Source organism: Poecilia formosa, unplaced genomic scaffold (assembly GCF_000485575.1).
Source record: "Poecilia formosa unplaced genomic scaffold, Poecilia_formosa-5.1.2 Scaffold112, whole genome shotgun sequence".
Lineage (NCBI taxonomy): Eukaryota > Metazoa > Chordata > Actinopteri > Cyprinodontiformes > Poeciliidae > Poecilia > Poecilia formosa.
This window is the reverse complement of record NW_006800051.1, coordinates 1,236,831-1,255,023: the sequence shown is the minus strand read 5'-3', so window position 1 is coordinate 1,255,023 and position 18,193 is coordinate 1,236,831. Positions and strand designations below refer to the sequence as shown.

The window sequence follows — 18,193 nt, the reverse complement described above, 5'->3', positions numbered from 1 at the left end:
GTTAATTTATTTTAAATTATTATTAAAATTCGAGATAATGTCCAACAGCGCCTCCTAGAGGTTTACAATGAAGTAACAGTCTTTTTTTATCACTAACTCCACAGACACAATAGCAACGATTTTATTAAAACATGCTGCCAAATAAAAATGCAGTTGCACTTAAGAGTTTTTAAAACGTATAAAAAGAATAAAACATTTTAATGTGAGGAAATCTGACATGCAGATGCTGAGTGGAGTTGTGGTGAAATCAGGCAGTAACCGGATCGTCTGAACTGTCAAATGGCTGCCGAACCGTTTCGGTCGGTTTGGTTTCAGACAGACTGAAGCTGCAAAGATCCTCCACTGTCTGCAGATTTAAATTGTAACCTCAGGATAAAAACGGTTCAGGCTTTTGTTTGTTTCTTTAGATGCCGTTTTCTTAAGAGTTAATGGTGATTCATTTTTAAAGGATGAAGTTTTAATTTCATGTTTTTCCAATTTATTCCACAATCGGTTTGTTACATTGCTTTTGGTCTTGGTACTTTTTATTTGATGTTTTATTTTTGAAATCGATGTTTTTGTTTAGTTTAACCTCAAACTGCACATAAGCTTAGAAACGTCTGTGTTATTGAGAACTAGACGAAGTTTTCAGTCTTCAGTTTGACCAAATGTGTGAAGTTAAAAGTGGATTTAAAGTCGTTCATTTGAATGAAACTCTTCAGACGGGACAGATGAAGCACTTTCACCAGGCGCCTTATGTTTGAGCAGCAGCATCACTTAAACTGGAAGCACTTTTTGCGTCAACATTTTAATAACAGGATAAATGTAATGTGTTTTTTATATTACAAATCCAAATGTTTTGTTTTTATAAGATAAAAATATCATAATCTCTGCAAATGTTTGCAGAGAAATAAGTTGCACATTGATGTTTATAAATGGATGTAAAATGGGTGTAAAAAAATATGTACAATGTATTTAGTTTTTTAAAAGATGGGATTAAAACAAAGATTAAAATTGCTGAAGATCAGCAGAAATTCTCTAAAATGTGTCTGTACTTTTCTTCAGAAATGTTTTATGTACATATTTATACTCTAAATTTCAGAAACGGATGCAGTTTAATTCTGGTGGTAACATTTTAATAATTCACACGGTTTGAAGGCAAATTATCACATTAACCTGTTTTTATATTAAAACGTGTAGTTTGTATAAACGTCCTTGCTCCTGAGGCTTCAGGGGAGCAGTTACTGTGAACAACCACCAGGTGGCACAATACAATAAACATGAGTTTCTGTCAACACAATATTTGTGCAAAGTGATGGCAACAATAATTCTTATTTGAAGCTTCTGAAACTGTCAGATCTTGTATTTATTTTTAAATTTTGATTATTTGGCATGAAATACATTTCTTAATGACATATTCTACTAATTAAGGCAGTTTCCATCATATAAATAGTATTTTGATAGTTTTATAGGAAGATTTGAGCTTGCAATGTTAAAAGCTACTCACAAGATCTTCAATATTGTATGTGTATTACTGATTAAGTAGTTCACTTTTATTTTTTAAGTTTTAAAAAAGGTGCAATAACATAAAATAAAGCCCAAATTATCTACTACTACTATAATTTAAATTTTTACTTTGAAAACTTTGCATCAGAAAAAAAGTAAAACACGTGGAGTTTTCAGATTATTTTTTATTATTTTATCCTGGATGAACAGGATGTTTAGTTTCTTAATGAAGGAACTTCGTCTCAGCATGAAGATTATTTTAATTATATATGAATTTATGAGTTAAAGGAGTAACAATAAAGCTTAAAATAAAATAGAGGAGTTATCTCATCACTTATCTCTTCAAATTGAATCACCTGAACCTTGTGAGTTTTCAGCTTTAAAGCAACATGTCATATTTTTGTTTGAGTGCCTCCAGAAAACACATATTACCTTTAAACTCTTCAGCTTCAACAGACGACATTTGTAAAAGATTATTTAAAACCTTAGGCGAAAAATTTAGAGTTTGCAAAATGTATCTAGATTCATGTTTTTATTACCAGTTACGACATTTCCTTTTAAACCCATTTACGTACATTTTTATCATTTTATTTTGTTAAATGATTATAACTTGTTCCTGGACTGTGGCCGGGCTCGCAGTGGGATCAATAAAAGCCCTTTGACCTTTGGGTCACCGCCAGGTGTTCGGTGGTTTCAGTGCACTGCTCGAGCTTGCATCAGTCGCCTCACGGAGTCACCCGGATGTTGATGACGTCAGTCGTTTGACGAGAACACAGCGGTGCAACATAAAATGCCGTCCTACCGACAAAGGGGATCCTAGCATGCTTTAAGGAGGATTTTTAACTAAAATATTTTAATTTTGGTTCCTAAATTTGCGTTAAAAATTAAATATTTATTGACAGACGCTTTTATTGAACTTTATCGGCGTTTATTTCGTTAAAAGAAAGAATCAATGTAGCATGCTGCTACATTTACACAAATGTAGTGAGAATTATCACCAGTTTAGGAGATTCATCTTCACGTTTTATAATGTTCTTGTGTGATTTGTTCAGGTGCTTTTAATCCTTGTTCTTCTTCTGTAGTAACTGGAGCAAAGCAATAATAATTTGCTTTAAAATCTGACCGATATTCAACTCCAGTAATTTCAATATTTAAGTTTTGTGATGTCACTGGAGATATTTTTGCGCCATACTTCTACCCCTTTTTAAGACTTTTTTTTTTAAATCCATAAATGTAACTTCTTTTTTTTTAATCACAGATAAACTAAAAAGCTTAACTTACAAAAGTCTTCTAAAACTCACTCCTAAGTTTTTCAAGTTGAGGTTATTTCTTTCATCTCTTTTGTGTTTATTTTAATTTTACTAATTTTAAACCTTCTGGGATCTGATAAATGAAGAACTGCTGGAATTCAGTGAAAATCTAAATGGCTGTTTTAGCATCAAGGGCCATGGATTATTGACTAGAAATGATACTGTGAAGCTAATTTAACCACTTTTTCTTTCTGAATTTTGTAGTCAAATATAACTAAATAGTAAAAATAAAAATTAGGCTCTGAAAGGAAAATAGAGAAAAAAGAAACACCATAATCATCTTTTGCTGTAATTTTTCAAGTAAAATGTGGAAATATTTGGAGTTTAGGAATCTTATTTTATTTGATGAAACTTTTCAACACATTTTGATTCACGGCTTGAAGAGAAACATTGAACCGGAGTTCAGTCCAGGTGATTCCGACCAGAACCGGCATTAGCACTCAGAACAGTCGAGCTTTATAGCGGCACTCCTCTTGTTTACAGGACAATCCAGATCATGGCTTTGATATGTAAAAGGTTAAATCTGAGGCGAAGAGGAGAAGTGGCTCCTGCAGTGTGTTGCTAATGTGCATTATTTGCATCGACTGCCCCCCTGCAGCTCTGCACATGTCACCATGCAGGCTGCTGACGCTGCAGCTCTCTGCACAGGAATGACCCCGGGGTTTCTGAATGCTGGCAGAACACAGAACCAGTCTCCACTCAGGTAAACAGCTACTGCTGTTTACAAGAACATCCTAACTGTTTTTGTTTGATGCTGCAAAACTTTGCTTTGCATTTTCTTGCAGTTATCTGAATTAAAAATTCAATTCAAAAATACTTTATTGATTCCGAAGGGGGATTAAATCTTGTAGCTCATACTAATTAAAACATTTCAGAGTTGTTGCAGATAGTGATGATTAAGCTCAAGTTCAAATGAAACATTTTCTGTTCAAAACAATCTTTACTATAGAGTTTGTTGATTCACTAGGTATTTGTAGAAATTGTTCAGCAAATTTTGAATGTGGCATCCAGTAAAGTTGCAGTTTGTGCATTTTTTTAACCACAATGAAATAAAAACAACTGCAAAAACACAAAAGTTTATGAAACATTTTGGTCTAGTTTCTAGTTCAAACATCTTAGCAGTTAAAAAAAGACAACAAAAAAAGATGTAGCAGCTTATTTTAAGTACATAATTAATTGATATGGATGAAAAAGTTCTTATTCCACTGTCAGATTATTTCACTTATAGTGTGGGAAAAATAACCTCTTATAAGTGAAATAATCTGACAGTGGTACTAGTATTTTTTCATCAATATTAAGGAATTATTGACTTAAAATAAGCTGCTATACTTGCTGAAAAGTTACTTTTAATTTAGTTTCGTCTTATTTCAAGTCCACTGAGATATTTGCTTTGGAAACTAGACCACAAACACTTGGTGAGATTTTGTGTCTTTGCTCTGCAGCCTGAAATGAAAATGGATGAGTCTGATAATCCAGCTCCCTGTTACCATGACGACCGTCCAACATGACTCATCCCCGATGTGCCGCTGCGTCTTTTCACACCGTAACGCCTCCGTGTCTCTGCTCTGATCGCTCGGCGTTCTCCTCCTTCGCAGCAGCAGAGTTTTCACCGCTGCAGGTTGGCATGATGGGAAGCCGCCATCACACCAGGGTCACCTGGAGACAATCAGGCAGGAATCAGAGGAAATACTCAACATCCATCCATTCCTTCTGTAGAGATGGTTTTGAGCTGTGGGGGGAAGAAGAGTACCCTGAGAGAACAATTTATCACCAATTATTGACAGAAAATAATTAGATTTTGTTCATTTCTTATGTTCATGACAGAATAAAGAGGTGAGTTTATAATGTCTTAAAATGAGACTAAATCTACATTTAAAGGTAGTTTAAAGCTCAAAAGACAGTAAAATCCATCTAATGTCAGTTGTCAGTGTTGTAATCTAGATATTTGTCTAAAACTTTGACCTGATGTGAAAACTAAAAACTTTTTTGCCTTGAAATTCAACTATTTTTTTAGAATTTGACCATCATAATTACTGATTTACTGATTTAAAATTATGATTTTTGCATAAAGCAGGCTGATCAGTGATCCAACATGAACGCAGCAGAGCATGAATCATGTGTATCATGGGAGCAAAGGCTGAGAGACCTTTGCATGGTAGCTGATAAAATGTTCCTCCACTCTGCTGGGAAACCGGGTCAAGTGCTGCTGTGTTTCCACTCTGACCCTCCCAGATTCCTGCTCCTCCTGCTGGGCCTCAGCAGGCTTTTATTGGCGTCAGTCAGAGTTTGGTACAAACTTCTGACATTTCCTTAACTAACTTTTTGGAAAAATCTATTTTTAAGAGTATATTTACCAAAATTTGAACACAACTTTATATTTCTGATGATGTAATTTTTCAACCCTAAAGGGGCAGTAGTATGTATTTTCCAGGCACACATTTATAGCATAATCAAATATCAATGTACCTTCAGTTGCGATGTGCAACATGGGCAACCACCCAGGGCAGCATATTGAGAGGGGAGGCATGAGACCCCATCATGATCAAATGTGACCTGAACACTGAACTGAGGACACATTTTTGATATTTTTGACAACTATCCTGACATGAAACCTGATTCTTTTGCATCAGCTTACATTATTTACAGTAATTTCACCAATTTTATGTTAAAATGTTGCACTTACTGTACAACATTAAGTGCAACTGTTTTGTTATTCCTCTATCTCTTTTATCTGCTTACATGCACATGCTGCAGCTGACATAACTACGTTTATGTGTGACTGATTAGACCCCAGAACAGACTGAGGAGAAGAATAACAGCTAAACTCTTCAGTCTTTCCTCACCTGGTTCCATCCAGAAGGTGAGCTCAGTGACGCCCAGCGCTGGACGGTGAATGTAACTCTGTATCTGATCCATGACATGTATGGCTTGTAACATTTGACCATTTTTCACCATTTAAAGCCTGTTTTTATATTTAACTAAATCTCATTGTTTCTCAATGTAATTTACTTTACAGCTACACCTGAATTTCCTCCCTGTGGACAATAAAGAATATTTTTATTGTGTTCGGTTAACAGGAGGCGGAGGATTCCTTTCTTTGCATAGAGAACTTACATCTGTAACTAAAACTGCTTTTTTGTTTTTACTCAGGTTAATGTTAAAACATGTTTGAATATCTGAAACATTTCCTAATTCTGATTTTTAGATGAATTTCAAGTATTCAAAGTTCAATAATGGTAAAAAACTACATTTCAACCAGAAAACCCTGTAAAGTTAGAACAAAGATTGTTCTGAATGACTGTTGGATGCTCCTGCTACCGCCTGAAACCCCTTCATGTCTCTCTGGATGCTGGACTGTTTTGCTCAGGAGGTTTATTTTAGTTTGCTGCGAACAGAACAGGAGAATCTGTTGAATCAGGCTAGGCTGCATTTTTACACCCATATTTTAAAAGACTGTTGCTCAACATGGCAGGAATGTTTTGTTCTTGTGATTAGAGGTGTCGCTCCTCATGTTTCCTTTCAGCCTTCCAGCCTGACGGGTTTGGTGAACCCATCTGCAGCCTGTCTGGACTTGATCTTCAATGGACTGAAAGCAGCAGCGACAGAGTTAAACTGGTTTGCATGCTGATCAGTCTGTCCAGGTTGCAGCCCAGCTTCCCTCCTGCAGAGTCACTTTTAATTCAATCAGACCTTGAATATGCATCTGCTGGCTCTTACTGAAGAACAGTTACACTTTTTACGCTCTGTTCCCTCTCAGATTGTTTGAATGCAAATCTCTGTCCTCTGAATTAATCTGATGATTCAATCGTTCCTCCCAGAGATACCAGTGGGGGTTGTGTGGTGGAAATCAGTCTGAAAGCTGTTAAATATGAAATGTGGCACTTAAAGCATGTCAACCTTTATACCTGACTCATGATGATAATTATTCCCAACAGTTCTGAGCCCTGCAGGACAAAAAACAACAACAAATTCATTTTAAAATTAAACTTAATAAACAAATATTTTCTGTACTTAATTTATAAAATATTGTCCCATTAGCTTTGGGCTTCTTTCAAAACACAAATCAATACTTTTATGATTTTTTAAAAAGAAAAAACATGTATTTTTCCTCTTTGTGTAACTTTATATAACGTTATATAAAACATGTTCTATTTTCAAGCAAAATGGACATATTTTGCTTGAAAATATGTCCACACCCATATAACCCATAGTTATATGGGTTATTAATAGTCATTTTTAAAATTGATTACAGTTTTTGGAACTGTTTGGGCAAAACAATGTCGTCTTGGTTCTACTACCAATCACAATAAAGTATTTTAATTGTAATTTTGATCATTTTTTTGCTGAAATGTTGGAACTTTTGTTATATTTTGAGCTGTAGGAAAATTTCAAGTCACATATTTCTATATTTTAATAGTTTAAAAGCTGAAAACTGTAATACTTTTGTGTTATATAGTCGTCAACATTTCACTCAAAAGTAAGTCACTTCAGCCTTCCTAACTGAGAGTAACAAATCTCTCAGTTAACATGAATTTAAACTCTTGTAATTTATATAAAAAATTCTCAGTTGTGTAACTTTGCATGGATGTGAAATAATTATTTTATTAAACAGACTGGGAGTATTTTATTTTTATTCCACACTTAATTATACAGGTAATTTCCAGGGTTTTGCATTTAATTTAATTTGTTAGTAATAGACCAAAATCATCTATGCAGACTTGGGGACGACCATTTAATGAACATGAATAAACAAACAAGTAGACAAACTGTTCTTGTCACTAAAAACACACACACAAAAAAAAAATCCAGAAAAAAGAGGAACATTTAGGAATTTTTTTGTAATCTGGCAAACCTTCAAGATACTTTTTTGTTTTAACTCTACAAAGAACTACCTTCTTATGTCATTAAAATAGTGTGTGTTTAATTTGTTTATTTAGCAAGTAAAAGTAAAAAAACAAAATAGTTTTTGCAGCAGTTCTGAAAAAAATGCTACTGTTAAACGCCAGCATTTTAAAATATTTTTGAGTAGAGTAGATATTTAAAAATATATAGATAAAATGCTTATATTGTTTATACTGAAAATGTGGATATATTTTAACCGCATTCTTTCATCTTTAAGTGTCAGGAGTAAGGTGGATGTGTTGTTTTGTGTGTGAACTCCTATGCCAGCTGAGGAAACACCACCATGCGTGTTTTAGTCTGCATCCGGCCGGCGTGGTGACGTTTTTTACAGGAATGCGCGTGATTTGCGGAGTTTTGCGCGGAGGGAGGATGACGGAACCTCCAGGCCGCCTCCCATGCAGTATAAAACCTCCCAGTCCGACTCTACTCTTCCTCTTTCTGTTACCTGGCTAAGGGGCAGCAGCTTTGGCCGTGAAAACCCAGAAACACCGGTGAGTTAAGCTCTGATTCATTCATTTACCAGAAATCATGACGCAGGCCTCGATGCCGTGTTTTACCTGCTAATGAGAAAACGTCTTCGGCTTATTCCTAACTTAAGCATATCGGAACTTTACGGTTTGCTGTTATGTAACCTGTTTAGTTTTTCACTTAGAATTGGATTTTAAACGTATGGAAAATGTTTAACCGCGTTGAATATGAGAGGAAGGATTTTTGTTTTCGTGGAGTTCAATAGTTTAGGATTAGAAAATGCGTTAAAAAGGGAGCGTATGTAGAGAAAATGAACAAAGGAGGCAGAGAAAACCCCACATCCGAGGATGCTTCGTTGGCATCTGGTCCCTCTCCTCCTGGGAACAACTGGACGGGTTTCCCAGTAACAGGTGTGGGTGTCTGGACCAGGATGGACTCTGGATATTTGGAGGTCTTTGTAACTTTATCCGACGTGGCCCAGGCAGTAACACGTGTCTCAGGCTGGCCTGGGGCCCGCTGCGGCCTAGCAGCCTCCGCCTTTTAGCAAAGCAGTCAGCTAAAGAAAAATATCAACGTAATGTAGAAATGCGGTTTTTGAAAGCGAAATTTATTATGTTGACCCGATTTAAAGACTTTAATAACAGTACATACTCTTCAGTAATGACCGATTAAAACCGGCTTAAGCCCGTTTTGCTTCGACCGACGCCTCTTTTGACTCATTTAGCTCTTAGCTTCCGTATTAAACGCTTTAAGCTAAAATGGCTAATGTGGTTTTTGCTTCTTTTAAACAGAAACTAAGACAATGGGAAAAGAAAAGACCCATATCAACATCGTGGTCATTGGCCATGTCGACTCCGGCAAGTCCACCTCCACCGGCCACCTGATCTACAAATGCGGAGGAATCGACAAGAGAACCATCGAGAAGTTCGAGAAGGAAGCCGCTGAGGTGAGAGAGGCTTTTATTTTCCTTTAATCCAACTTTTAAGGACGTTTTAAACACGTCCAAGATGGCGGCGTCGGCATGCCCAACTGCCCGGCACGAGGAGTGTAGCTGTAACTGTGTGCGCGCACGCGGGGTGGGGCCTGCCGGCGGCAACGGCTAGTGGTGACTGTGCATTTTATCCAGAGTAGGCCGCAGACCATTTAACGGAAACTGGAGATTACGGATTTGAAACTTAGAATTTATAAATACAAAAGTGCTCCAGTTCAAATTTAACATTTAAAAACACATTTTTAGTGCAAGTTCAGAACCCTACTTTAAAAACCTACATGCATAAACACTGAAACAGTTTCAGTTATATGAACTGAATGACCTTTAAATGATCAATTTGTAAGCAAGTGTTTAAAATTTTATTTAAATAGTTCAGTCAATTAATACTGTACCAATAGAGCTTAAAAGTAATGAAGCTAAAGTAAAATGTATATGTATGGTTAATAAGTACTCTTGCATAAACATTTACAAATGTCAACTGTATACCAATTGAAGGATTATCTGGAGATGAATTTAGAAAAGTCGTCTACTATGATTCGGCTCAGTTTGTTTTTTATTTAAACAAGGCAAAAAGAACACTTCATATAAAACTTGATTGACATCATAATGGGTCTAGTAATTTACCTGTATTTTAAAGGATTAAGTTTTCTTAAATCTTTTAAATGCATTTTAATTTCCCTGACAAATATTTACTCTAAAATTGAAGTTAAACCACAACTTTTCTTTTTTTGTTAGATGGGAAAAGGCTCCTTCAAGTACGCCTGGGTGTTGGACAAACTGAAGGCCGAGCGTGAGCGTGGTATTACCATCGACATCGCTCTGTGGAAGTTTGAGACCGGCAAGTACTACGTGACCATTATTGATGCTCCTGGACACAGGGACTTCATCAAGAACATGATCACTGGTACCTCCCAGGTAAGAACCCACAATATTAGATTGACTTGTTTAATTTTGGAATGTTTGAATCTAAAGTGACAATTAACTTTCCAGGCTGACTGCGCCGTCCTGATCGTTGCTGCTGGTGTTGGTGAGTTTGAGGCTGGTATCTCCAAGAACGGGCAGACCCGTGAGCATGCCCTGCTGGCCTTCACCCTGGGTGTGAAGCAGCTCATCGTTGGTGTCAACAAGATGGACTCCACTGAGCCCCCTTACAGCCAGGCCCGTTTTGAGGAAATCCAAAAGGAAGTGAGCACCTACATCAAGAAGATCGGCTACAACCCTGCCGCTGTTGCCTTCGTCCCCATCTCTGGATGGCACGGAGACAACATGCTGGAGGCTAGTACCAAGGTGAGACCTCGGCACCAAATGGGAATGTTTTTTGGGGGTTACTGATGAAGAAAACTAAGTCTTTTGTGTCGGTGACTGTAGATGAACTGGTTCAAAGGATGGAAAGTTGAGCGCAAGGACGGCAATGCCAACGGAACCACTCTCCTGGATGCCTTGGATGCCATCCTGCCACCTTCCCGTCCCACAGACAAGCCCCTTCGTCTGCCCCTGCAGGACGTCTACAAGATTGGCGGTAAGAATCCCTAAACAAAGTTTGTTTTGCATAATTTGAACTTACTCCAGTGCATTTGATGGTCTAAATCTCCTTCCCTCAACCCCCCCAGGCATTGGAACTGTCCCAGTCGGTCGTGTTGAGACCGGTGTCCTGAAGCCCGGCATGGTTGTCACTTTCGCCCCCCCTAACCTGACCACTGAGGTGAAATCCGTGGAGATGCACCACGAGTCTCTAACTGAAGCCGTACCCGGTGACAATGTTGGCTTCAACGTCAAGAACGTCTCCGTCAAGGAAATCCGTCGTGGATACGTCGCTGGAGACAGCAAGAACGACCCACCCAAGGCCGCTGATAGTTTCAATGCTCAGGTTGGTGCAGCTCATCTGATGCATAGACAAGACTCTGTTTTGGGGTAGTAGGTTTCTAACTCTGGACTCGTCCACAGGTCATCATCCTGAACCACCCAGGTCAGATCAACGAGGGTTATGCCCCCGTTCTGGACTGCCACACTGCTCACATTGCCTGCAAGTTCAAGGAGCTGATTGAGAAGATCGACCGTCGTTCCGGCAAGAAGCTTGAGGACAACCCCAAGTTCGTCAAGTCTGGTGATGCCGCCATCGTCAAGCTGATCCCCCAGAAGCCCATGGTGGTGGAGCCCTTCTCCAACTACCCTCCCCTTGGTAGGAGCCTGCCTCTGTGTTCTGTCTGGTTCTACAGCTAATGTAGTATTGGTATATTGCAGTATTGTCTAACACCACCTAACCTGTGTTCCAGGTCGTTTCGCCGTGCGTGACATGAGGCAGACTGTGGCTGTCGGAGTCATCAAGGCCGTTGACACCAAGGAAGTCTCTGGAAAGACGACCAAGGCTGCAGAGAAGGCCCAGAAGAAGAAATGAATGGTCGTGCAGGACATCCAACAACAAGACGCGTGCCGGCAGCTGCGGGCCACCCCCTCCCCCATCTCCTCGTACCACCCTGGGTCATCTTCCCCGAGGCACAGCTCTCTACTCAAGGACTGGCTTATGCTGATTAAAACCCATCGCAAAAGTTTCCGCAGGAAAAAAGAACTCTGGCATTGTCACCCAAGTCAAGACAGTGCCTCTTCTCAGTTCAGTTTGAGTTGGAAATGGTTTAGAACTGTATCTCAATGTTAAAAAATGCCACAAATTAATTGGAAAGAAAGCTGCTGGTAACTAATAAATAAATGTTTCTGAAAAAATTGCAATTGGCTTGTCTGGCATCCTTTAGCTGGGGTGGATGGTCAAGTCTGAAGCGGGGTGCAGCTGTTCCTGACCATGCTGTCCACTGAGACGTGTCATCTCTCCAGCCAATGGCACCGCTTGGTTTGAGAGAAGGAACCAACCAAGAAGCTGCGCAGCCCTCCCTTTATGTTCAGTATAAAAGCTCAACTCGGGTCGGGTTCGGTCCTTTTTGTCTCTTCTTTAACTCGGACCTTTTGGTTGCTGGACTAAGGTTGGTGAAAGTGTTTTTAACTGCATGCTGGAGTGAAAATGAGGCTAAAAGTTTAGTGAGTTTAAATCTCAACTGTGACAGCATGGTTTAGGAGGTGCTTCGTTTTGGAGGAAAACCCGATTCTGGGAATTAAAAGCTCTTCCATCAGCACAGCAGAGCCTCCGAATAAATGTTTAATGTAGACTGAAGGGGAGAGAAATGTCTTTACCTTCATGAACACGCCTAATGGCGCGCGTTCACATTACACAACATGGCGGCGGGCTGTGCGCAACATGGAGGCCGGAGACCGGCGCTAATACAGCATGTGGTGCGTCACTTTCCGGTGTCGGGAACGAGCACGTTTCCACCCTTAGAATGGCTGGTTATGGCAGGACGTTTTAACATAAAATTGGTTCCAACTGGGTAAATGCATTTCACATAACTTGTTTCGACTATCCTGAACCGTAATTTTCAATCCTCAATGGCTGTCGAGCATAGAGCAAATTAAACTGTTCCCAAGCTGAAAATGGGACCTTCTCAAAAATCCCTTAAAATTTCAAAATGCTACACAATCTTTTTTTTTCTAGTCGGAATACTTAATACAGTAATGTCATTCTGACCAGTCAGAATGTTCAAGATATCTGAAATAAAGCCTAAAACGGTTTTCAAAATTAGTTCTACTTAAATTTTGACAAATATCAGCAGTGAAACTTGAAAGTTTAATCTATATATCTAAAAATGCCTTGAATTATGGTGTCAAGATATCTTTGAAATGACTCCAGAATAAAATGAGATTTGAAGCCTTCTATAGACATTTACACGACATGTTTGACAACTGTGGATATCTTGGATTGACTCCTCAATACAACTGAATTGTAAATCTGCAATTTATTCTAGACAGAATAAGATATTTCAAACAGGTATTTCTCCAATCAGAATATATAGAGAAAAAGTCTAATCATACACAATTTCAAAGTTAAGCGTGGTAAGGGCGATTTTATATTAAAACGACCTGCTTTAGTTGCGTCTTAAAGTCATATAAAGCTAATATTTATTACAGAAAAGTCCTCTGACGTAATACATGTTGCTCAGCTGTAAAACCCTTTTAAGTTTGTAAAACTCTTTGAAAAATGAGTAACTGATCATTGAAATAGTTTAATTTTAAATGAATTATTAAATGGCCGCTGCTTTTAGAGAAAATGTGAACTTAAAAGCCTGAAAAAATGTTAAAGCTGCTCCTGTTTATTTGCAGCCGGTCAGTAAAATGGGAAAAGAAAAGACCCACATCAACATCGTGGTCATCGGCCACGTCGACTCCGGCAAGTCCACCACCACCGGCCACCTCATCTACAAATGCGGCGGCATCGACAAGAGAACCATCGAGAAGTTCGAGAAGGAGGCAGCCGAGGTCGGTTCCAGCAGCACTCGGTTCGGTTCGGTTCGGATTCTAATCACTGTGGCGGGGCAACCCTCTGTGGTGGAGGCTGCCATCTAGTGTCTGAAATGTGTACTGCAACAAGATGGGCTAAATATATAAAAAAAGATAAATTCTCATAAATAAGAACGTTTAATATTAGGAAAATGCATTTTGTTCACTTGCAAATAAAATGTGTGATGACGTTTTAGGGCCACTGTGGGTAACAAAAGGAAAAGGAGCAGTAAATTTCCACTAAAAACTTTTTCTAGAAGAAACAAGCACATTTCTGAGCTCAAAAAGCCAGAAATTTGCTAAGGAAAAAAAAAAAAAAAACAGAAATTTTGAGATTCCTCTCTGATTGTTTTTAATTTTAAAAAAAGGAGGTTTGTGAGCTCCAAAAGTCAGAAATGTGCTAGAATGAACACATTGAATGTTTTTAGAAAAAACATGGAAATTTCAGTTTCAAAAGCAGATTTCTTTTCCAAGAGTTGAAAAATGTTGACTTTTAAAACTGAAATTTCCGTTTTTTCTGAGATTAATTTAAAAAATACCAAATTTTTTCCAGCAAATTTTCAACTTTTCACTCTTTTTTGTTGCAAAGTTTTTTAAAGAAATTTTCTGACATTATTCTCAAAATTTCTGAGTTTTTCCAGTAAATGCTTGACTTTTCAGACTGTGAACAGACTGAGAAATGTTCTTTTTTTTTTTTTTTTTTTTTTAAGATTTCAGAGCGTTTATAGAACAAAAATTTATTACTCCCTTTTTTGTCTATCTACAATGGCCCGTCATGAAAATGCACCCAAGATTAAAGTGATGTTCTGTTCTCAGATGGGAAAAGGCTCCTTCAAGTACGCCTGGGTGTTGGACAAACTGAAGGCCGAGCGTGAGCGTGGTATTACCATCGACATCGCTCTGTGGAAGTTTGAGACCGGCAAGTACTACGTGACCATCATTGATGCTCCTGGACACAGGGACTTCATCAAGAACATGATCACTGGTACCTCCCAGGTAAGAACCCACAATATTAGATTGACTTGTTTAATTTTGGAATGTTTGAATCTAAAGTGACTCTTAACTTTCCAGGCTGACTGCGCCGTCCTGATCGTTGCTGCTGGTGTTGGTGAGTTTGAGGCTGGTATCTCCAAGAACGGGCAGACCCGTGAGCATGCCCTGCTGGCCTACACTCTGGGCGTGAAGCAGCTCATCGTTGGTGTCAACAAGATGGATTCCACTGAGCCCCCTTACAGCCAGAAGAGATTCGAGGAGATCACCAAGGAAGTGAGCGCCTACATCAAGAAGATCGGCTACAACCCTGCCACCGTCGCCTTCGTCCCCATCTCTGGTTGGCATGGAGACAACATGCTGGAGGCCAGCGACAAGGTGAGATGCAGAGTCCAAATCAGATTCTCATTGCGATCATGTGAACTGAATCCTTTTTTCTACTTGAAGATGAGCTGGTTCAAAGGTTGGAAAATTGAGCGTAAAGAGGGCGGAGCTACAGGTGTGACCCTGCTGGAGGCCCTGGACTCCATCATGCCACCTTCCCGTCCCACCGACAAGCCCCTCCGGCTGCCGCTGCAGGACGTCTACAAGATCGGCGGTGAGTAAAAGTGGTGCAGCTATCGCGCTAATAACAGAGCTAATGTTTTTGTTTAGCGCTTTCGCTAACTTTAACTTCAGCTAAACACCGTGTTGCCTTAGCAATAGCGAAACTAATGTTTATGATTAGCACTTTAGTTAGTATATTCCACCACTGTATATATGTGTGTCTGTCGTATGTCAGAAAGTATTCACACCCTGTTCCACACTTATACTAAGCCGAGTTTAGTGTAAAATAAACATAAAAAGCAGCCCATAATGTCAAGATAAAATAATATTTTCAGCCATTTTTGTAGATTTTGAGGGTTTTCTAACCTGAAGCACACAGCTCACACCCAGTGACTTTCCCCTCTCAGGTATCGGAACCGTTCCCGTGGGCCGCGTTGAGACCGGCATCCTGAAGCCCGGCATGGTCGTCACCTTCGCCCCCCCCAACCTGACCACTGAGGTGAAGTCCGTGGAGATGCACCACGAGTCTCTGCCCGAAGCTCTGCCCGGCGACAACGTCGGCTTCAACGTCAAGAACGTCTCCGTCAAGGAGATCCGCCGCGGCAACGTGGCTGGAGACAGCAAGAACGACCCGCCTCAGGCTGCGGAGAACTTCACCGCTCAGGTGAGCCGCAGAACCCGTTTACTGACGCAAAGCAGAACCAGAACCTTTTATCTGGATCAGATGCAGCCAATCTGCCTAGTTTTTAAATAAAAAACTATTTGGTAAAAAGTTGACTCGAGTACTGAGTAACTGATCAAATTATCAATCATTTAATATTTAGAATCCAAAAAGAAAATAAATCATGTAAATAACATAATTACAAAATAACAACAATAATATAAAACTGCAGGTGGATTTTTGGCTCACAGAGGGAATCACTCTGACACCCAGTGGTTCGCTCATTTAGGAGGTCGGTGTTTGTTTCTTTAACTGATGAGTCGCTCCTCTTGCAGGTCATCATCCTGAACCACCCGGGCCAGATCGCCCAGGGTTACGCCCCGGTTCTGGACTGCCACACCGCTCACATCGCCTGCAAGTTCAGCGAGCTGAAGGAGAAGATCGACCGCCGCTCCGGCAAGAAGCTGGAGGACAACCCCAAGGCCCTGAAGTCCGGCGACGCCGCCATCATCACCATGGTGCCTGGGAAACCCATGTGTGTCGAGAGCTTCTCCCAGTACCCCCCACTGGGTGAGTCAGCCCCTCCACTGGGGGTCGCTTTGTTTACGTTTCCAGAAACTTAAACCGAAAATTCAGGTGGAATCGGCGACACTGGTCTGGTACCGGTCAGTCTAAAAACAAGTGGAGTAATTCAACTTTTGGTTTCATAAAGAATCCAAGATGTCGCTCCAATGTAGGGATGCACTGATATGAAAATCTGGGCCAATATCGATATGCGATGTTAATATTTCTGTTATATTGCCAATATTTACCAACACTATATAAATATAGTTTCAACTTTTGGCCGATACTACCACTTCCACTGGCAGATAATTTTACTTATAACAAGACATTTTTTCCTTGTTATAAATTAGATAATCTGCCAGTTTAGCTATCACTTTTTCATCAGTATTAAGTAATTATTTACTTTTAAAAAGCTCCTATATCTTGTTCAAAAGTTATTTGTAAGTTAGTTTTGTCTTATTTAAAGTGCACTAAGATATTTACAGTGGAAACTGGACCAACAGCAGTTGGTTAGGTTTTGTGTTTTTGCAGTGTAGTGTGTTCGCAGCAGCTCGTCTTGCTTGGGCATTACGTTCCTACGCACTTATCACCAGGCGCAAGAAAAAGTAGTTCCCTTCAACCCGTCTCCTTTAGAAAAGATCTAAATAATTGTGTTACTTTCTAGCATGTTTTTGTTAAGATCCATTATCTCAGATGACTGGATATTGAAAGTATTGATCCCTGGACTTGAGAATCGAAAGCTCAGTATCAATCCGCCCATCACTGGTGACGTTTCCTTTCCCTCTCAGGTCGCTTCGCCGTCCGCGACATGAGGCAGACAGTGGCTGTGGGCGTCATCAAGACGGTGGAGAAGAAGGCTCCGTCCGGCGGAAAAGTCACCAAGTCTGCACAGAAGGCCGACAAGAAGAAATGAATCTTCATGCAGGACGTCCAGCAGAAAGCTGCAGCTCCTCCTCATCCTCACCACCCGACGCCGTCTTCTTCTCTGAGGCATGGATCTCTACTCAAGGACTGGATTATGCTGATTAAAGCCCATCGCAAAAGTTTCCGCAGGAAAGGAGGCAGATTCTCCGCCTTCAACTGGAAGCTCTGGTGTTAACTAAGATGAAGCCAAAACAATAAAAATATCACAGAATCAAACACACTTCTCCTGTTTCTATGTGCTTTTTCTCTTAAGTCTGTTTACAGACTAAATATTTAGCCAGCAAACGTAACTTTGGTTTAAAGCTAAATACTTTGTTTACAAACTAAAATAAAGCTTGCAAGACAACTATTTAATTTGGAGTTAAATATTTATTTTTAAGCTAAATATTTAGCTTTCTAACTAGCTTTAGTTCAGAGCTAAATATTTACTTTGCTAATTAAATATTTACTATACTATTTGGAATATATATTTAAATGTATGATTTATATTTAAATATAAAACTAAATGTTTAAATATTTAATTTAAAACAAAATATTTAAATATTAAGTTTTAGCTAACTTTATTTTGGAGCTAATTATTTAATTTGTAAGCTAAAGATTTAAATATTTAGTTTAAATATAAGACTATATTTTGTATTTAAATACATATTTAAATGCATATTTAAATATGTATTTAAATACATATGTTTTGTGTTTAGTTTATACTTAAATATTTAGTTTTGGCCAACTAGAGCTAAGTATTTCGTTTGTTTTAGGTCATAGATTTAGCTCAAAGATAAATCTTTAGTTTGTGAACTAAAGATCACGCTTGCTAATGAAAATCTATTATTTGAAATGACAACTTCCATAAACGAATGAATAATGTGAAAGAAATGAACCCTGTTTTTCTCTATTACTGGCTGAATAACTCAAATTATTACTGTTCACTTTTTATTGTGCAACTTTACAAACATCACCCCATGTGTACGAAAA

At 39.0% G+C, this 18,193-nt stretch overlaps 2 protein-coding genes across 2 annotated transcripts; both read left to right on the top strand.

The window, feature by feature from the left end:
- The first annotated feature begins 8,080 nt into the window (after positions 1-8,080).
- Positions 8,081-11,880, top strand: LOC103143460 (elongation factor 1-alpha). Its single transcript, XM_007560018.2, has 8 exons — positions 8,081-8,188; positions 8,957-9,111; positions 9,892-10,071; positions 10,147-10,443; positions 10,525-10,675; positions 10,767-11,023; positions 11,101-11,335; positions 11,430-11,880. The coding sequence occupies exons 2-8, from the start codon at positions 8,968-8,970 to the stop codon at positions 11,549-11,551; spliced, it is 1,386 nt and encodes a 461-aa protein (XP_007560080.1). The 5' UTR covers positions 8,081-8,188; positions 8,957-8,967; the 3' UTR covers positions 11,552-11,880.
- Positions 11,881-12,028: 148 nt separating this feature from the next.
- Positions 12,029-17,441, top strand: LOC103143459 (elongation factor 1-alpha). Its single transcript, XM_007560017.2, has 8 exons — positions 12,029-12,128; positions 13,360-13,515; positions 14,353-14,532; positions 14,608-14,904; positions 14,974-15,124; positions 15,480-15,736; positions 16,069-16,303; positions 17,086-17,441. The coding sequence occupies exons 2-8, from the start codon at positions 13,372-13,374 to the stop codon at positions 17,208-17,210; spliced, it is 1,389 nt and encodes a 462-aa protein (XP_007560079.1). The 5' UTR covers positions 12,029-12,128; positions 13,360-13,371; the 3' UTR covers positions 17,211-17,441.
- The last annotated feature ends 752 nt before the right edge of the window (positions 17,442-18,193 follow it).